Consider the following 21,905-nt stretch of genomic DNA (forward strand, 5'->3'; position numbering starts at 1 on the left):
CGTGAATGCAATGCAATTGAAAAGATTCAGACTGTGAAAAAGAAAACTTAAATGAACCATCTTTGGCAAAAACAGACTGAATTACTATCTTTTTAAAAGGATATTGCGCGAGACTTGTGGATACGAGTTGAGACCAAGTTAGCTGTGCTTGTAATAAACAGGTTCTTGATTTTTGAAGTGACGCATTACGGTTTTTCTGAGATTTCAAAATTAAGTCAATTTAAAACCCAGTGCAACCGAACCTTTTCTTTAAAAAGAAAGTAAACAGGAATAGTGGAGGATGTGCACTACACCCTTAGCATAACTTCACCACTGCTACAGCACGTTACACTTTCATCATGCACTCAACCAAATATAGAAACGTAACTGGATTATTCCCTTAGGAATAATAATGGGATTGCATATGAGAAGAATTCAAGGTACATTAGTTCGTCATTTTATAATACCAAATGAGTCCTTCAATTGTTTTTAATTAGATGTCTAGACACTGGTTAAAAAGCACCAGGTATACATAAATACTTACATATGTACAGTTGCCAAAGTATTACAGAATGTACATAGGCCAATAGAAACCTAAAAATAGTTATGGTACAGATCAGATCGATACTATTGAACTCGGATGTCATTTTAGGATCTGGTTTTCTAACATTAACAGAGTAGTGCAAACAACTTAAACAAAATAAAATTAAAATTTTACTACAAAGGTATGATATTTCGTATAAATACATCATCAGAAAGCAGTAATTATCAGCTGAACTGCAAAGCAACAACTAGCCAGAATCAAGTATAAATGTCCATGTTCTGAGGTAGGTTAGAAAAAAATAGAATTTTTTTTATACAGCAAAATCTTGATTTGACAACGTTATTCCATCTAAACCACATTGTGTAACAAAGACAGAATTAAAATGTCACAAGAGCTTTATTTGTGTGGTATCCTGACACCAAATTAAATACTCTCCCAAGTCTGCATAACAGAATGGAGTCTTCAGAAAGCTCAGTTGGAAGTTAAGTCAAATTGAAAGAGTTTAACTTTCTAGTAATTGACACATTAGCAAAAAACCAGAACAAAGACATAGCATTATTGCATGATCCATCAATGTATAACTTTGGGCTGATAATGGGTTAATGGCAACATTCAAATAGTGTACAAGGAAATGTTTGGGTTCTACTCATTTGCCTGAGAAACATGAATCCCAGTGAGCTTAAAACACAAACATTGCTTAAAAAAAAACTTACTGAAATATTTTTGTCTTGCACTTATCAGAACATTTCACAAGAAATACAAGGTAAAGGGGAACAACATTTTATGTACACAATAAGAAGATAGTGCTGACTGTCTCGAAAGTAGATTCTTTCCAACCAATCAGCATGCTGTTCTCATACAGTATAAAATGTTGCTCCATTTTATTTTCTTGTGAATGGTTCTGATGAGTACAAGCCAACAAACTTTGCTAAAATGTCTTTCTTCAGCAATGTTCAAAAGTGCACTACCAAACTAACAGTAAAAAAGCAAAAAATGGTAACAAAGAAATTAAAACCAGTACAAAGCATTAGCAGTTTTTTACAATAAGAATCCCTTGTATTATAACAAGTCACTTATTTGCAAAAAGATAGAACATTTGCATTAGACTAATTTAATGATGCTTGTTGAAGCTGCCAATTGTTGAAATTAAATCAGGAAAAAGTGGCAGAAGATTGCAATGACTGGTTATTATTCTAGGAAAATGTACCTTAGGACTTTGTTTCACGCTTAAGCAAAATACTAAATGGTTCTAGAAAGTTTACAGATAGGACCTTTGGTGATGCAGCCACAAATATTAAGATCATGTCAGCTTCAATCCAAAGCCTTTGTGAAACTACATTAAAGGGGGGAAAATATCCAGGGTTCCTTTTCCTGACCAGTTGAGAGCCCCACTCCTAATGGAACTGCTTGTACTAGTCTCAGATTAGTTTGGGAAGAGATGAAATGCTTTTTACAATCCAATAGTCACAAAGCACACTCAGCGAGGATCAAAGTCTTGAATTAAGGCAAAGAGGGATGAAAAGAAAAAGTGACACTAAAAACGCAAAGACTTTTAAGTCATGATATTAGAAACAGACTACTGGGAGAAATACTGTAATGTACTTTTTAATAACATAATTATAATGTAAACACACCTGCTTTCTCATAAGCCAACACAAGCCTCCATTCACTTGTCCAGCTACATTGCAGAGAAAAAGATGCACAGCTGATCCTCTGGAAAGAAAATGTATACTCTTTCAGCTGACTACGATCTCCTTCATCACATTCCTCTAGTAACCAATCATCCCTTGGTTCTACAAAGTCACGTAGGTGGTGAACGAGCATCGCTAGCTTGCATTTTCATCTTCCTCCGAGCCAATGCTGCCAATTTCTTCTGTTCAATCTCTTGCAATGAGCATTTTGTTACTGGCTTCTCCAAAACTGCACAAATGGAAAGCATAGCAAGAAATATCCTTTGGGACAATAGCACTGATGCATAATTTGCATTTCATATAACAGTTATATAAAAGGTCACACAAAAGTTTCAAGTTTAGCTCAACAGAATTTTGAGATGGTGAGCTGATGTAGATCCCAGCCGTGTCTGTTCTAACACTGGAAAACAATCCACTGTACAGAATTTACTAAGAATTACAGCCGCCTGTCAAGTACTGCCTTCCAGAACTTTAAGGCATGGGTCCTTGATTTTGTCACTTCTGCAGAGCACTCGAATATCCTCAAACAGTCTACCCCCTCAACAAACTCCAACAGCAACTTGCATTCCATGCCTTGTCGAATCCAACTTGCTCATCAGTCTCACCTCATCCTTGTGGTTTGGGTTAGTTAACTATGCCTCCATAGGTTTGCATTTAATTTAAAACCCTGCCTTCAAACTGCCGGACACCTTCCTTATTCTAATTTCAGAAACCTCCTCAAGTTTTGCTGCCCCGTTTGCCACAGTCCCGAGACCTCGGAGATTCTTGCCTTTTTCCATAGCTACCTTCAAAATTAACTGCCTCAGTTATTATGTCCCCTTTTTAAAATCAGGCATGCTTTATTGATCTATATTAAAAATGCCAGCACACGAAAAATCTCTTTTTGATAGTAACAGTGAATTCCTACTGCTATAGTCACAATATTGAGACACCTCATTTGTGCCTTCAGCGACTTAGGGATGAATTACAATACTGGAAAATAATTAATGAGGAACTTTTTAAAAATATTGATTCCAAATTCACTAAGTAGCAGGAGATTATCCTTCCTCATTTAATCTTCCGTTCAGGAATATTTATTGCCTGGGAGCACATATCCGAAATTCAGGCATGCAGCCCAGTCTGCGTGGTTAGGCTCCCCAGTGACAGTGCAAATTCAGAAGATTATCACCACTGTAATAGTGTTTATCTGAAATACTGTAGTGCCGCTGAAAACAAGACATTAGTTATCACAAATGTAACGTAACAGGGCATGAGTAACATTTCACCAGAATTGCACGCAAAATGTTGAGAACACCTTCTCACCTTTGGTCTGTAAAGAAGAATCAGAAAAATGTCTCTTTAGAGGTGCTGCTGGATATCGCGTCACTGTGGAAAATGTTGTTGACTGAACATTTCTTTCCACAGGGCTTTTCACATGATCTCTGTTGCCAAAAGTCTTTGCCCTTTGCATTACATGACTGCTGGTGTTTCCCTGAACACCCATCACAGACGAATCCATAATTTTAGTGAAGTTAAACCTTGGAGTCCTGGGAGTGCCAGCAGTATTCTGTGATTTGGGGGCTGTGTGATTCACGGTTACAGTACATGTAGAAAGTTTCTGGCTATGGCCAAAGTTTGCACTGATTGAAGCCCGAAGCAAATTTGAAATGCCATCACTATTTCCAGAGCCAGGCACAAATTTGGATCTGTTCAAATTCACTGCACACGTGTTGGTAGTGCTTGACAAACAGCAATCCTGGAAACTGCTTAGGGAATTCAAATGATGGCTTTGTGTAGGGAGTGTAGCTGCAGAACACACCAGGCATGTCAAATCTCTGGGCCTTAGCAAATGCTTCACGGAAGGTGCATTACTTTGTTTTGCTGCTAACTGTCCTTTAGAGATTTTGCTTTCTGACATGAGGGAAGACTGATTGTAATTTAAATGCTTTTGCTGTCCATCCAAGCTCTCAGTAAACTGATTTTTTTGCATGTTCAAAGGCAAAATAACATTGTTTGTTAAAGACTGGTTGCTGTTTACTCTGTTTAGTTCGGTAGCCTCACTGATCGTAGCTGCCCCAGAGTCCTGGCTTTGAATCTGCTTTTCTACATCATCACACATCCTGTTCAAATCATCATCATCATCACTAGGTCCCCACTGACTGTCCAATTCGATAAACATATTTTGAATTTCATCAGAGAAGTTTTCATCATTCCAGTCGTCAGTTGACACTGCAAGTGGAGCACTCTGCAGCAAGGTACCAAACTTCCTCGGTGAAGCAGGACTACAGGGTCTTCCAGATCCCAAATGATCAAGGGATTTGGGAAGCACTGAACTGCCAGTGGAAACAAGGGTATCCTTTGTACTCATCTGTACACCACCATTGCACAATGTCTGTTGATTAAAAGGTTTTGTGAGAGTAAAGGAACTTGATTCCATTTGAGGTACGTTAAACAGATGAGAATTGCACTGAGGTCTTGGAACGTCAGAATTCCTCTGTTCATTTTTTATGAATACATTAACCACAGGTTTAAACGCATTGCTTTGTTGAATTTTGTCATGAGGTGCCTGCTCACTCATCTTATCTTTAGATTTGCTCTGTAGTGCAAAGGTAGCCCTTGGCTTTGGTCTCTCAGGTCCTCTTGCAAACTGCAAAGCTTCAGCCATCATCTCAGAGTCTTTACATTTGTGAACGGGGCCTTGCAACGGCTGCAAAAAGGATGAAGATGGCACGGTGCCAGGAGCAGCCTCCAAATTGGTCAAAACATTACATTTGTTTGTACCATTTTGGTTAGTAGCAGCCAAGGTGTGACCTGATTGGTTCGGGAAATGCTTGCATTCTTTGGGCGTGGCAATAAGCTCTGGGTTCTGTGTAATTTGCATTATAAAAGAGTCCTCTGCCATCCAGTCATCATTCTCCCAGTCATCAAACCCATCATCCTCTGGAATAATTTCAGATGTGCAAAGTGCTCCTGCCTTACCTATGAATCGAGTATTAGTATCTTTTTGCTGATCCAATTCACCACCTGTGGTGACGGCTTCACAAGCAAAATCTGTGTCGTGCTTGGAGCTTGCAGTGTGGTCAATGAAAGTACTGTTCCCTGCATCTATTCCCAATGGCTTTGATGCTTGAAGGTCGCTAGGTAGCTTACCAGTCAGACAGGAAGTCACCGGATCGACTACTGCTGTATTAGTGCTGTATTTGTCAGGCTCTAGACCATCTTGTGCAGGTGCTGAAACTACTTTGGAAGTAGAGGATTCCTCCACTTTTGGACTTGGAGTGTCACTGCCTGAGAGGCCCTGACTCAGAGGTCGACTAGTATGTTGGGTGGGTCCATCAAACAAAGCATTAACAGCAGCTTCAGCTTCTAGATCTAGTGGTTTCTCGTTACTGTTCTGATTGTGTAGCTCAAGTACAGGAACGGTGCTGCCTGTACCATTTGTAACTTGCCCAGCTATTGCAGTCACAGGTATCTGTTCAAATGCTGAAAAGTCAGAATTCAGTTGCTCTGTTCCCAGTGTCTGTTCCCAATCCGCAGAATCTGAAGTCCAGTTAACTCCACTGGCTTCCTGACCATAACCAACATCTTGTTCCACCATATTCCGGTCAAATTCTTTTGCTAACTTCATCAGTTCTTCATCTGTGCTCCTTTGAAATCTAAAATGAATTTTAAAATTGTCATATTCGAATAATCTACTTGTAAAATAAAGCGTTATATTTTAAAAAGCAAAATTGAATTTCTTTGCATGAATATTTTGCCTCCTTTTTTAAGAACTTCATTAATGAACAACTTAAAATCAATATAACAAGCTGCAAGTAAACTCCCAAAGAAGCCTAATAAAAGCAAAATACTGGGATGCTGAAAATCTGAAATAAAAACAAAGTGCTGCAAAAACTCAGCAGGTCTAGTTATGTCTGTGGAGACAGAAACAGAGTTTACATTTTAAGTCCAATATGATTCTTCTTCAGAATGTATAAGTTAAAATATCAGTAGCTTTCTATCAAAAGTGACACTTACAAGAAATCATTAGATGAGGACAGGGTAATTGAAATCAGAAAAAGATTCTGATTTCTGAATTAATGGTAATGAAAGACAGCAAATTTTAAACTTTATAAAAATTCATTCGTGGGACATGGGCTTCGCTGGCTAGGCCAGCATTTATTGCACTTCCCTAATTGACCAGAGGGCAGTTTCTCACATTGATAAGAAATTGATAGTTTTTTAGATATTCAAGATATCAAGGGGTATGAGAAAATGCAGGACTGTGGTGTTGAGATAAAAGATCATCCATGATCATACCTGAATAACGAAGCAGACTTACAAGGCTGAATGGCCTACTCCTGCTTCTATATTTCCATGTTGCATTTTGTAAAGGATTTGTGCATACAAGTGAATTTGATAGGTATAACATCTGTTTACAAGTGGTAATAACAATAAGACAATCAGGCATTGGGAGACTTACATTGTGCACATGCACAGCAAGTATCCACATTTATACACAGGCCAAAACTCGGAGTGGCGTGTACACTTCAGTGGGGAAAGAACTCTCCCCTCAGGTCAATGCACATGGCTAGATCTGTGCAAAGTACTAAAACCTGCATGTGTAAAACTTCAGAATAAAATTTCTAAATATTAAGAAAAAGCAATAAAATTGGCCTAGTTCCAACTTATACCTGATTTTGTTTCTTTCCCATGCTATATCAAAACAGAGCACACTAGCTAAAATAGTGGTGAATTTTAAACAGCAATTTCTATTTTAATGGCCTCTTTAATGCAATGAAACATGCCAAATGTTTCATAGGGACAGAACAAAAAAAAGGAAACACAGGGCAGATATCAAAAGCTTGACCAAAGAACATCTTACGGAAGGAAAAGCAGAGGCGAGGAGAAGTTAGGAAGGCAGTTCCAGAATTTAAGGCCAAGGTAAACAAAGGCACTGCCACTATTAGTGCAGCAACTAAAATCAGAGATGTTCAAGAGGCCAGAATTCAAGGATTGCTGATACCTTGGAGAATTATATGGCCCAGAGAGAGCAGGGACAGGGAAGTATGGGATCGACAGAGATACAAAGACAAAGATGAGAGCTGCTTTACAAAATTTGATAAAAGATTCTGAGAGGGTTTGGCAGGGTTGATGCTGAGTGGATGTTTCCCCAAATGGGGGAATCTCAAACCTGAGGGCACAGTTGAAAATAAGGTGTCTCCCATTTTAAATGGAGATGAGCAAACACTTCTCTCAATCTTTAGAATTCTCTACCTTAGAGAGTAGTGGACGCTGGGACACTGAATATAGTCAAAGCAGACAGATTTTAATCCGTAAGAGTGTCTGCAGGCAGGAAAGTGGAGTTAAAGCCACAACCAGATTAGCTACAATCTTATGAATGACTTGGTAGGTTTGACAAGTCAAAAGGCTTCTGCCTGCTCTTACTTCTTATGTTAAAGTTCACAGTAGGTTAAATGTAGGAGAGCTCATTCCATGTGTTTTCAAATAGTCACATCTGAAGGTAACAAAGGCATCTATGAGATCCTGCAGATCTGAAGCAGACATAAAGTTGGGCAATGTTAGGAGATAGAAATAGAGGGTATAAGCAATGTGATACAATGTAGTGGGTATGTGAGTAGTACACCTGGTCAAAATAGTGTTTGCAAACTGTCTAGTTCAACCTCCAGCAGTTGCCAGGGAGAGGAATACTAAATTGAGAATGTTGTTTATAACCAAGTTCAATTTGTTAATACTCTGAACAAGTGAATATCAAAGTAGTAACCTGCAAGTAAAGAAGTTTAGAGCTCTGTTTTTAAACTGAAAGTATTTCTCAGACACGTTTAAACTTGAACAACAGTTCAATAAAGGCATTGTATTATTACCATAATGCACCTAAAAACTCAAGTAAAAAAGGTCAGCATGTCCTGGAAAAGAAATGTAAAGTTCAGTGATTTATCTGACATGAAGTAGTTTTGTCCAACTTTGTGAATAGCCAATCTCAGAATATTATTTAATGATTGAAACTGATTTATAATAGTTATCAAATTTGAGTGTCATGTATACTCAGGTGAGGGAACACCACGTGCACAGCTTTCTTCCACTTAAACTTAACACATTTTTGCTACAGACTCTTCTTCAACAGTTGTCGGGTACACATTTCTTAGCAAGTAATTCTGTTTATATCAATAAGATATTAAACAAAATTGAAATATGAACACTTCCTCTTGAATTGATTGAACTATTTTATAATCTTGAGCCATCATGACATTGGCAAGTAGTATTATCATCTTAATCACAACATAAAATTTTTCAATAAATTATGAATACATCAACTTTAGCCCAGCGTCATCATAAAATTTAAGTTTCCCTTAATAAAGTGACTTGGGTATAAAACTTTTGATATGAAAATGTATATATTTCCTTAATCAATGCTTATGCAAATATCTTACAGTAAGAGCATGGTAACATTTGCATTACAAGCGAATACTTGTACAACCTCACTATAACTCTATGATTCTGTAAAACAGTCTGCTTGTGGCACATACCTTGAATTATTTGTTTTGATCCTTTCTCGAAAAGAAATGGTGGGGCTACACTGGATTGCATCCTCACCAAGCCATAGGTTCAGAGGCACTTCAGAGGATCGCTATTTAACCAAAAGAAAGGCTATCAATCATCAAATAACTTTAGGCACTTCTACCTGATTTAAATGTATTTCAAAGAACAAAATACTAAAAATAGGTAACAAGAATTTTATTTAAATCAGGATCTCTGTTTGCTAAAGAAAAGTTGTAATTTTATGTGGTGTGGCAACAGTAACTAAGACAGGTAATCCAACTTTGTTCCTCATTTGTTCATCTTCTGACAACACTCTAGCATCGTGAATCAAAATGGATAGGATTTTAAGGCTTATCCCTAACACTTTAATGAAAGCAGGGAAATGATAATCAACTGAAATCAAAGAAAGCTGAAAATAGCCTGGGGTAGTCACAGTTCAGGAAGGAGGAATTCCATCCGCTCATGAGCAACACAGCAAATTGCATTTCTCGATCCATTTAGTACACAACATCTGCACAACGAACCCCAAATTGTAATGACGAAGTGGGTAATTGGAATACATGAGTGAGACATGAACTAAATAGACCACCAAGCGACCATACACAAGTTAGGCAGCTTCCATGGAGAGAGAAAACTAGAGTTCAGATTTCAGGTCAATGATCTTTCAATGATTTTGTAAAGTAACTCTGAATTATGGATACCAACTGAGAGACAATATAATTAGTCAGTTCCCCTAGGTTTGGGATGTGCTCAATAACATTAAACTGTTCAGACCCAATATTATCAGTGGGTTCCTTCAAGCCCAAAGGTAGATTAGGATACATCCTTTCTGGTCACTTTGAATAAACAACATAAAGTTTATTATCTCACAATTATTTACAAGTTACATGAATATGACCATATTGCTAGAGACAGTTAAGAGCATTGTTAGCTCGAAATCCGTTTCCTACAATCTCCTTCTTTACTCTGATCAAGTCCTGCAACATCATCACAGTGGGTGGTGCTTACACCAATCAATTCCTAACCCTTTCAGAACTCTATGCAACAGAAGGTTTACAAAGTGGTCGATTACCTGTGGGGCAATACGCTTTACAATGTCAGATATTTCCACTACATGTTGCCCAGTCACAGACTTCTTTTCCATGCCTGCATAAGCAAAGGTGAGAAGCTAATTTGATTATCAATAAGGTCAACAAAACAAAATGTTTTTAAAGAAAAGCACAATAATTCAAACAAGCTGGGCTCTAGTGTTTTATAACCTATCAGCAAAAATAAAGTGATTCTACACAATTTTAAACATGCTGGCCTAAGGATTACGCTGTGGGGTGCCGATAGACTAATGTTCAGCACATTGAACTGATACTGCTCTCAAGCATTTTAGCAAAGTCGTTCATCGGTTTTGCAGTGAGCTTTATAAAACCCTTACTTAGCCTTCCAACTTGAAACAGCACCCCATACAATCATCAGTCTTTCTGCCAGAAAATAAAATTCTTATTTTAACAGCTTCAAATGATATATGTGCTGCCTTTAAAATGTGGCAGTAAGTGACGAAACTTACAAATATTAATGAGATAACAATGTACATAAAATTGTTGCTGGCAACTATGTGACTAGTAAGATATGATAGGCAATACATGGGCACTATTGTGCAGTGACCAATTCAAGTTCTAAACATGCTGAAGAGTTAGGCAGGTGAGACAAGGCAATGAGAAAAATATCAAAATAGAGTCAAGAATAAGACTGAATAAAACTCAGACACTTGTTAATGTTCAGATACTTGATAATGTGTTACATTACCCAATTTAAATGTGGTTGGAGAGTGTTGGTCCCAATAAATATCCTGTTGTAACTCATTGTCATTGACAGGGGAATTGTGATTTGCAATGAGCTGTTGCTTTTTCAATATCCTCTTAGGAGTTTTATTCGACGATATTTCTGTAAAATAAAAATAGATTTAAAAATAGTACAAAAACTGGGAGTGCAGTTAAAAATAATTATACTTAGGAGAGGCTATCTGCCCAGTTTAGAACAGCATTTATTTAGGATGGAAATACGAATATCTTTACAAAGAAACATAGGAAAGGACATGAACCACAGAATAACAAAGTAATGTCTGAAATAAATGTGTCCACTTACGAATAATTTTGTAACTTTTTATATAGTGGATTTAGTGTGCATTGTTAATTCCCAAGAGATGAAATACTTCAGGGGAGAAATGTTCCACTTAGGCACAATAATCCAGTTCCAATTTATTACCACTATCATTACAATGTAACTACTATCTACTCACAAGATGACCTGCTACCTTCCAAAGACTTGCTAATAAGAAACATTCAAATAAACCTCACACTAAGGGAAATTATTCTTTCAGTCATTAAATATTAAAAACTCTCTTCATGGGGTTTCCCTGAGGGATGACAGGATCCAAAGGGTCCCAAAGAATCCATCTCCCTTGTGAAAAGTGCATTAATCTCAGCTGTACAGTACAGGTGCTAAAGCACTCAATGAGGAAACTCAAGTAGTTTGCAATCTGAGTCCTAATTACCAGTCCATAGACTCCTGCTTGATGTGCTCACAGGAATGTCAGCAGAGGCCAGGAGCCTCAGTTGTGCTGACCAACCTCACCCTTTTCAAACAGCCTGCCAATAATCACAGACTATGTGTGAAAAATGGGCACAGGGTTATGGTAAAGGATGGCATCTGAGCACAGTGAGCAGCCAATGCCTTCAAAGATAGTAAACAGGAAAACTACTGGAGAAAATGCATATTAATATATTTTTTCTGAGTGCTCTCAGAATTGCAAGTTGTTATCCATGTGCAATCTTAGATCGTCATTATGATTAGATTAGATTCCCTACAGTGTGGAAACAGGCCCTTCGGCCCAACAAGTCCACACCGACCCTCCGAAGAGCAACCCACTCAGACCCATTCCCCTACAATTACCCCTGACTAATGCACCTAACTCTATGGGCAAGTTAGCTTGGCCAATTCACCTGACCTATATTTGAATTATCTGAATTTAATAATTTTGAGCATGAATGCTACATTTGTTATTGCTGAAAAAAAGCTGTAGAGGATTTTTTTTAGGACAAAACCTAATATTTATACTGTATTAGTGCTGATTGTTTGCCAAGTGGACTCTGCTCAGCAGAGGGGTTGTGGAAAATGTTACCAGCAAATAATGACTAACAGTCCGTGCTGTGACAGAAACAGAGAGATGGTGGTGCTGGATGTCTTGGAAAGTAGCTGAAAACGTGTTGCTGGAAAAGCGCAGCAGGTCAGGCAGCATCCAAGGAGTAGGAGAATCGATGTTTCGGGTATGAGCCCTTTTTCAGGAATTCCTGAAGAAGGGCTCATGCCCGAAACGTCGATTCTCCTGCTCCTTGGATGCTGCCTGACTTGCTGCGCTTTTCCAGCAACACATTTTCAGCTCTGATCTCCAGCATCTGCAGTCCTCACTTTCTCCTGTCTTGAAAAGTACAAAGGTAGATAAATCCCCAGGACCAGATCATTGGTTAGGCCACTTTTGGAATATTGCATGCAATTCTGGTCTCCTTCCTATTGGAAAGATGTTGTGAAACTTGAAAGGGTTCAGAAAAGATTTACAAGGATGTTGCCAGGGTTGGAGGATTTGAGCTAAAGAGAGAAGTTGAATAGGCTGGGGCTCTTTACCCTGGAGCATCGGAGGCTGAGGGGTGAGCTTATAGAGGTTTATAAAATCATGAGGGGCAATGGATAGGGTAAATAGACAAAGTCTTTTCCCTGGGGTGAGGGAGTCCAGAGCTGGAGGGCATCGGTTTAGAGTGAGAGAGGAAGATGATATAGAGGGCAACTTTTTCACGCAGAGTATGGTGTGTGTATGGAATGAGCTGCTAGAGGAAGTGGGGGAGGCTGGTACAATTGCAACATTTAAAAGACATCTGGATGGGTATATGAATAGGAAGGGTTTGCAGGGAAATGGGCCAGGTGCTGGCAAGTGGGACTAGATTAAGTTGGGATATCTGGTCGGCATGGACGAGTTGGACCAAAGGGTCTGTTTCCGTGCTGTACATTTCCATGACAGTTAATTGCCAAAGTTTGCTTAAATTTTGAATCAGGCAGATGGATTCAGATTGTTCAAGGCTTTGCCCTGAAAAATGAACCAGCAAATGGATGTCAGCTGCTTTGTTGAGCTGAAACAGGCACTGTGCATTGACATTATGTTCTTCCTGTCTGCGAGTACAGGCATCTGGTATACACAAGTGTGCCACACTCGAGCCCAAATGACAATCCTAAATATCATCTTCACTTGAAGTACCGAAGTGAGAAAATTACTTCCAATTGTCAGGAATGGATTATAGTGTTTGGTTCACAATCAGCAATTCCAAATTCAATTGCATCACAGAAAGAAATCACTCCTCAAAGTAGCATTAAACTTCAACATGGGAATAAAATGCAAAAGTGATACATGCACCATTCAACTGTGTTGCCTTTGGAAACCAGATTGAATGACACAACCTCCAAATCCTGGAAGTGAAACTTAATCCCATCTGAACAACATATGGGTCTTTATTATTTCATAGTAAGATTTTGATAAACTGTGCACAAAATTAAAACCAATTGCTAACCTCTACCACCATTCTGCACAAAGACTAAAAACAAAAAACAGAGTCACAGAGTTTTTCAGCACAGAAATGGACCCTTCAGTCCAACTGGTCCACGCCAAGCAGATACTCTAAACTGATCTCGTCCCATTTAATAATTCCCATATCCCTCCAAACCTTTCTTATTCATGTACCCATCCAGATGCCTTTTACATAGTTTTAGATTAGATTAGATTCCCTACAGTATGGTAACAGGCCATTCGGCCCAACAAGTCCATACCGACTCTTCGAAGTGAAACCCATTTCCCTCTGACTAATGCACCTAACACTATGGGCAGTTTAGCATGGCCAATTCACCTAACTTGCACATCTTTGGATTGTGGGAGGAAATCGGAGCACCTGGAGGAAACCCACGCAGACACGAGGAGAATGTGCAAACTCCATACAGTCACCTGAGGCTGGAATCGAACCCGGATCGCTGGCACTGTGAGGCAGCAGTGCTAACCACTGAGCCACCATGCAGCCATGATGGCTGATAATGGGTCACAGTGGATAGGATTTCACACAATGCTGCAAAGATCAAGCTGCAAATTTAAAGCTTGTGTAATTTAGGAAAGTTCATAGAGCACAGGGATAGAACTTCAGCCTTAGACATGACATTTTGGATCAGCAGTAAGAGGTTTATCTCGGAGTTAGAACCGTGCAAGATGAAACGAGAGTGTGGGGCTGGAAAAGCACAGCTGGTCAGGCAGCATCCAAGGAGCAGGAGAATCGACGCTTCAGGCATAAGCCTTTCTTCAGGAATTCCTTCAGGAATTCCATAAGGCCTTCATCAGGCTTATGCCCAAAACGTTAACTCTCCTGCTCCTCGGATGCTGCCCGGTCCGCTGTGCCTCTCCAGCACCACACTCGCGACTCTGATCTCCAGTGTCTGCAGCCCTCACTCTCTCCTCTTCCAATGCAAATTGAAGGCCCCACTTCAGAATTTGATTTGCTCATCTCATGTGACACTTTGTTCGAGGCCACAATGGAATACTTCAAGTGTCCCTGAAGAAACCTTCACCTGAGATTGTTTGTTCTGGTGATTATAAGTAACTCCACGAGAATATACAAAAGAAATGTTGAATTGTACCCGGCTTCACCATCACCTCTGGCCTTGCTCCACACACCGAGCACTCTCTGTATGAAGAAGTTGCCATTCAGGTTCCTCTTAAATCTTTTCCCTCTCATGTTAAACCTTCTTATTTTTGACTCAAGTACCCTGGGAAAAGGCTTTGACTATTCACCCTAGCTGCGCCCCTCACGATTTTATTAGCTCAAATGTCTTCAACAAGGGAATACATTTTTTCATTAGAACATTTTCAGGGTAAGAGTCTTTAAAATGTAATGGCATTTGAAACATAGGATTCATTTGAAAGTTTGTTTGAATTGAGAATGTTCTTTCAACAGTTCTGAATTGGAAGTGTAAGAACACTACACTATTAAGATACCATAATAAGCTTGAGATGTTCCTCCTGCAGGCTGTGTGCAAGCGAACTCATTACAAGTTATAGTTCTTCAGCCGCACTCCTGTCTAAAATCACAGGTGACAAGAGGAGAGAACTTTGTTTCCGGTAGATATCTGCTCAGAAGTGACTCTCAAGCTGATCATAACCACTGAAGCTATATGATGGGCAGAGAGATAGGGCTTCAGACCACTCTAAACCACAGCTGTCGTATCTGGAAACAGAACCTCAATACCCTTTCCCAGTTTTTGGATAGAGACGATCAATACAAGAGTATTTCTTACACCATCATTACTGTTTCTAGCAGCTTGGGAAAACAATTAATTTGTATTTACTGATGGCCTTATGTTCAGAAAACTCAAAGCTCAGTACATTAAGCATTAATACAGCAGTCAATGTATATGCTGAAAACTCCACAAACATTTCAGTGTCTAGTTAATCCAATCTTACTGGCATTGCTTTAGTGAGGACACAGCACTATCCATCTCAGATGGATGACTCTTTGTTTAAAGTTGTAATCAAAGTAACATACTATCAACAATACAGTACTCCTTTACTTTCTGTCCTAGATTATATCCTTACATAGTCATGCACCATGGAAGCAGACCTTTTGATCCAACCAGTCCATGCTGAATATAATCCCAATCTGAACTAGTCCCACCTGCCTCCTGGCCCATCTCCCTTCAAATCTTTCCTATTCATGTACTTATCCAAAAGTCTTTTAAACATTGTAACTGTCCCCACATTCACCATTTCCTCAGAAAGTTCATTCCACATACGAACCACCTTGTGTAAAAGATTTGCCCCTGATGTATTTTTTAAATCTCTCTCCATCCTAGGGAAAAGACATCTACCATTAACCTTATCTACACCCCACATGATTTTATATCGTGGGGGCTTGAGTTCAGACATTCCTGACTCCCAAGACAAAGGGAGATCAACTAACTGAAGATGGAAAATTGGACATTAATGGCAAATGGTTACATTTTAAAGAGTGAAAAGTACATTTATAAGTATTTCAATCAAATTGCTCAGATATGTTATCTGGAGCAGTCGGGACTTGAACGCAGATCTTCTGGCCTAGAGATAAGAACACTACTACCGCACTAAAAGTATGCTTGTATACTATTCACTTCTATATGTTTCCTTCCCTCTCCTGATGAGAGTAATGACAGGATTAACTGCAGATGAATTGGAGGTCTCCCACAGCATGTATTTGCACAATGAAAGTCTAGATAAAACCTTGATGAATATGCCTAAACTAGTAATGACAGTAGATAAAACCTTCTTTTATCTACTGTGATTGCCTGTTTACGTATGTACGTCACTTAAAGCCTCTCCGTCTTGTCAGCTGTTAACATGATTGAGCTACTATCATGACAAAGGAGATTGCAAACTGTTAAGCTTCCTTTATCAAGTGATTGCTTTACAACTGAAACCATATGCATAATCTTTATCACATCATCAAAGCAAGGACATAGAACGTTTGCATCACCACTTGTTTCCATGTCATTACGATCACATGTATGAACCCCACCGCTGAAACCATCACACATGCCTTCATCAGCCAAGGTTTAACTTCTCTTGCTTTGCTCACCAGCCTTCCCACTTCAATCATAAGTTGGATTTGGAGATGCCGGTGTTGGACTGGGGTGTACAAAGTTACAAGAGGATGAGCACCTTGCCAAGACCTTCCCCACACCTCCACTTCTTGCCTTTAAACAGCCATCAAACCTCAAACAGATCATTGTTCATAGCAAACTGCCCAGCCTTTAGGACAATACCATACAACCTTCTCAAGGCAGATGCTGCAAAACATGTCAGAGTGTGGACATAGATACCACCATTACACGTGGGGACACCTCCCACCATGTATGTGGCAGGTACTCACGTGACTCAGCCAATGTTGTCTATCTCATACACTGCAGGCAAGGTACCTGAGGTACGGTACATTGATAAAACTGAGCAGAGGCTATGGCACTGGATGAACGGGCACCACACAACAATTAACAGACAGGAGTGTTCCCTCCCAGTTGGAGAACACTTCAGCTGTCTGGGACATTCGACGTCAGACCTTCGGGTGATCATCCTCCAAGGTGGACTCCAGGACAGGCAGCAGCGAAAAGTGGCTGAGCAGAGGCTGATAACTAAGTTCAGTACACATAGGGAGGGTCTTAACCAGGACCTTGGGTTCATGTCACACTACAGGAGACCCCATTGCACTATACACACACACCACTTCACAGACTTATAACCCTTTACACTCACACATACACACTCTCTCACAGACACTGAACTCAAATGGGAAGGGACAGGCTATTCAGCTCTCAAGAATGATCAGTCAATGATCAACAAGATCATGTCTTAGTTTCCTCTAGTCTCATTAATACTTCTGGCTAGCAGAAATCTAGCAATGTCAAAATTTAGGAGTTATTAGTTCAAGCAGCATCTACTTTTTTTTGTGGGAGAGTTTTTCACACCTTTCTACCACCCTTCGCATGAAGTAGTGTTTCCTGATTTCAATCTAGACTTAGACATCTCCCTTATTCTTTGCATTTTCCCTGACTTACTTTTGTCCTACAATGATAGTTTGCCCCATGGCCTGTTTTGGCCTTTGGTATTGTGTAAACAGCATTTATATATAATACTCTTACATGCTAAAACATCCCAAGCTGCTTCACAGGTAGGCTATCAGATAAAATCTGGTATCATCATAAGATTTGGAGGTGCCGGTGTTGGACTGGAGTGGACAAAGCTAAAAATCACACAACATCAGGTTATAGACCAACAGGTTTATTTGGAAATACAAGCTTTTGGAACGCTGTTCCTTCATTGGGTAGCTAGTGGAGCAGGATCATAGGACACAGAATTTATACCAAAAGATCATAGTGTCATACAACCGATACGATATATTGAACAAACCTCCGAAAGCTTGTACTTCCAAATAAACCTGTTGGAATATAACCTGGTATTGTGTAATTTTTAACAGTCATAACAGGCTGTGACCAAGACAAACAGGTGGGTCTTAAAAGATGTATTACAACAGTAGAGATAGCTAAACAGGTTTGTCTAAGGGAGGGGGTTGCTTGGCATAGGATCCAGGCATGACAGCTAATGGTGGAGCAATTAAAATTAAGGAAGCTGAACAGGCCAGCACCGGAAAAATACACTGGAGAACAGAAATATCTCATGGAGCTGTGGGTCTAGAGAAGTTAAGAGCGAAGAGCAGAATCATGGACAGATTGGAAAAGAGCAAGGCATTATTGAACTAGGAGAACACAGAGAGCACAGGGGCAATGGGTGAATGGGCCTTGCTGTAAAAACTGTCTGCACATCAGAGTTTTCAATTAGTCCAATCTGCAGAGGAAAGAAAACATTATTTTATAAAATGAAGTGTCCAAACAGATACACGTGCCAATCTTGCCCATACAATAATTGCTGTCCTGAGTTTTTTTACTTTATATTCTTGCTGTCAATGCAGTATTTTTTACTCTAAGCTTTTGGCTTTCTGGTTTTTGACTGAGGTTTTTCATTGTCAGTTTTCTCTCTATTTATACCTTTCTTTTTTTCTCTCCAACCTTGTTATCCCTCCCTTTTCTCCTAGTCTTTTTGCTCCCAGTTTTGATGCTGGTCTTATTTCTGTTTTTGGCTGCTAATGTGGATTTTTTTTCCCCCCTCCTTTTGCTCTAAAAGATCTTTATTCCCAGTTTTGACACCCCAGAGCTTTTGCCGATTACAATGTTTCTTACATTTTGGCTTTTTTGGTCCTAATTTTGTTATTCTCAGTTCCTAATGGGCAGCACTTTTTTCACCAAGTTTTATTTTTATTTTCACTCTCACTCGTGTCCTACCGTCCCAGTTTCTTGTCCCTAGTTTTTGTTGGCCCCAGCTTTGGATGCGGATTTGTTTTGCTGCAAATATAAGTTGACTTAATTCCAATTATTATTGATGGACATTATGAACTTGTAACATTGGTTGCTCTCATCCCTCCTCCTCTTATTCAGTTGCTGAGGTTTTTTTTGAGCCAGAGTCTTTTGCCCCCACCGTTTACTTAGACCCGGTCGTATGCTCCCAATTTTTGTAAGCCTTTTGCTCCAAACCTTTTTTCATAAACACGTCTTTTGCTCCAAATATTTTTTGTATGCGCCAGACTTTTGCCTTCCAAGATTTTTTTTATCCCAGACCTATTCTTGTGCTTCCCAATGTTTTTAAGTTCTAGTTTTGGTTTTCAGTTTTTATTATTGCCAATACAGTGCTTTCGTTCCCAGCTTTATTTTGTGGCTGTAGCAGAGAGTTTTTTTGGGGGGGGTGGAGGGGGTTGGTGGATGTCTGTGTTTCTCTACAAACAGAGAGAGTGAGGGAGAAAGAGAGAGTGAGGGAGAAAGAGAGAGAGAGAGAGTGAGAGTGAGGGAGAAAGAGAGAGAGAGAGAGTGAGAGTGAGGGAGAAAGAGAGAGAGAGAGAGAGAGAGTGAGGGAGAAAGAGAGAGAGAGAGAGAGAGTGAGGGAGAAAGAGAGAGAGAGAGAGAGAGAGAGAGAGTGAGGGAGAAAGAGAGAGAGAGAGAGTGAGGGAGAAAGAGAGAGAGTGAGGAGAGAGTGAGAGTGAAGGAGAAAGAGAGAGTGAGGAGAGAGTGTGTGAGTGAGCAGAGAGAGTGAGAGTGGGACAGGGCGGAGGAGGAGGCGGTAGGGGGAATACTGGGCCTGGGAGGACGCCGGGGGGTGGGCCAGTGTTCACCTTCAGGGGCCCAGGGCCTAGCTGCGGACCTGGAGCCTCGGCTCAGCCTGCCAGCCCGGGCCGGGGGAGTCAACCCGGGGCCAGCTCCTCGCTCGCCGGCGAGCCCCGGGCTCGGGTGGAGCCGCGTCCGCCTCGGCCTGGCGTTGCTGCTGCCGCGGCTCGCCTCCTTCTTCATCCTTCACTCGGTGCCCGGCGCCGCTCTCCGGGCCCGCGCCGCCATCCCGCCGCCTGCGATGAAAATAAAACCCCGCCGACACCGCCCCCTCCCCTTTAAGGGGCCGCTCCCCTTCACCCATTGGCTGGGGACAATGTCGACCGCCGTCGTCTATTGGCTGCGCCGTTGCTAGGGTTAGTCCCCGTCCCCAGTAACTGTCCATCAAAGTTGGAAAGGACAAAATCTGGAATTGTTGGGGAAACTCAGCAGGTCTGACAGCATCTAGAGTTATAGATTCCCTACAGTGTGGAAACAGGCCATTTGGCCCAACAAGTCCATACCGACCCTCCGAAGAGTAACCCACCCAGACCCATCCCCCCCCCACCCTATATTTACCTCTGACCAATGCACCTGACCTACACATCCCTGGACACTATGGGCCAACTTCGCACGGCCAATTCACCTAACCTGCACATCTTTGGAATCTGGGAGGAAACCCACGCAGACACAGGGAGGATGCGCAAACTCCACAAATTCCTGAGGCTGGAATTGCGCTCCGGTCCCTGGTGCTGTGAAGCAGCAATGCTAACCACTGAGCCACCATACCACCCTAAACACAGAGATGTACAGTACGGAAACTGACCCTTCAGAGCAACTCATCCATGCTGACCAGATATGCTAAGTAGTCTAGTTCCATTTACCAGCATTTGGCCCCTATCCTTCTAAACCCTTCCTATTCATATACCCATACAGATGCCTTTCAAATGTTATAATTGTACCAGCCTCCACCACTTCCTCTGGAAGCTCATTCCATACATGCACCACATTCTGCATGAAAAGGTTACCCCTCAGGTCCTTTTTAACTCTTGTCCCTCTCACCCTAAACCTGTGCCCTCTAACTCTGGACTCCCCCACTCCAGGGAAAAGACCTTGTCCATTTACCCAATCCATGCCCCTCATGATTTTATAAACCTCTGCAAGGTCACCCCTCAGCCTCCAATGCTCCAGGGAAAACAGCCCCAGTCTATTCACCAGAAGAGAAAATGCTGGAAAATCTCAACCTGTCTGGCTGCATCTGTAAGGAAAGAAAAGAGCTGACGTTTTGAGTCTAACTGACCCTTTGTTAAAGCTCAAAGTCTATTCAGCCTCTCCCTAAAACTCAAACCCTCCAACCCTGGCAACATCCTTCTAAATCTTTTCTGAACCCTTTCAAGTTTTACAACATCCTTCCTATAGCAGAGAGACCAGAATTGGATGCAGTATTCCAGTGTCATAATAAATGTCCTACACAGCCGCAACATGACCTCCCAACTCCTACAGTCAATGCACTGTCCAATAAAGGCACATTTACAAATGCCTTCTTCACTATCCTGCCGACCTGGGACTCCACTTTCGAGGAACTATGAACCTGCACCCCAAGGTCTTTTTGTTTAGCAACATTCCCCAGGACCTTACTATAAAGTGTATAAATACTGCTTTGCCCTGATTTGCGTTTCCAAAATGCAGGACTTTACATTTATCTAAATTGAATTCTATCTGCCTCCTCAGCCCATTGACCCATCTGATCAGGATCCCATTGTAATCTGCAGTAACCTTCTTTGCTGTCCACTACACCACCAATTTTGTTGTCACCTGCAAACCTACTAACTATACATCCTATGTTCACATCCAAATCATTTATGTAAATGATAAAAACTAGTGGACCCAGCACCGATCCTTGTGGAACTCCACCGGTCACAGGCCTCCAGTCTGAAAAGCAACCCTCCATCACCACCCTCTGTCTTCTACCTTCAAACCAGTTCTGTATCCAAATTGCTAGCTCTCCTTGTACCCCATGTGATCTTGTTAACTTTAGTTTGGAAATTAATACCTGTCTCACCCTGAAAATGAAACAAAACTCGGTGCTTTGATAATCAGCTGTCAATTTTTAAAATCCTAAATTCAAGTGCCGATCCTTTTCATAAAATGAACAACTCAGATTTTAATAAACTAAGTTATTTTAAATAAATATTGCAGCTTCCAGAGCTTTCGAATTGTCTGGTTTGAATTTGTGTTTGAGTATCTAAAGCAGGATTGCTATGGATTTTTTTCTGACGCTGCGCTGGTTGTCACCTTAAAAAAAATTCAGCTGCACCCAGCATCATGGATTTTAAATTCATTATATCTCCTTTGTTGTCATTGTTATAAATCTTAACATT

The 21,905-nt window shown here is 40.6% G+C and overlaps 1 protein-coding gene across 1 annotated transcript; it reads right to left on the minus strand.

The window, feature by feature from the left end:
* Positions 1-453: 453 nt before the first annotated feature.
* On the minus strand, positions 454-19,751 carry etaa1a (ETAA1 activator of ATR kinase a). Its single transcript, XM_043696672.2, has 6 exons — positions 19,554-19,751; positions 10,531-10,668; positions 9,806-9,879; positions 8,721-8,821; positions 3,517-5,849; positions 454-2,443 (listed from the first exon to the last, which is right to left on the minus strand). Exons 1-6 carry the CDS (start codon positions 19,726-19,728, stop codon positions 2,325-2,327), a joined length of 2,940 nt encoding a protein of 979 aa, XP_043552607.2. The 5' UTR covers positions 19,729-19,751; the 3' UTR covers positions 454-2,324.
* Between the last annotated feature and the right edge of the window lie 2,154 nt (positions 19,752-21,905).

Source organism: Chiloscyllium plagiosum, unplaced genomic scaffold (assembly GCF_037043375.1).
Source record: "Chiloscyllium plagiosum isolate Xiang-an unplaced genomic scaffold, Cpla_swu_hap1 HiC_scaffold_10, whole genome shotgun sequence".
Taxonomy (NCBI): Eukaryota; Metazoa; Chordata; class Chondrichthyes; order Orectolobiformes; family Hemiscylliidae; genus Chiloscyllium; species Chiloscyllium plagiosum.

Excerpts from the sequence above, each read along its gene's own strand:
- etaa1a (XM_043696672.2), bottom strand. The coding sequence starts at position 19,728 with ATGAAGAAGGAGGCGAGCCGCGGCAGCAGCAACGCCAGGCCGAGGCGG. Across the intron at positions 10,669-19,553 it reads TAGGCCCTGGGCCCCTGAAG|AAATATCGTCGAATAAAACT; the intron begins GTGAACACTGGC and ends TTTATTTTACAG. Across the intron at positions 9,880-10,530 it reads TCCAACCACATTTAAATTGG|GCATGGAAAAGAAGTCTGTG; the intron begins GTAATGTAACAC and ends TTGCTTATGCAG.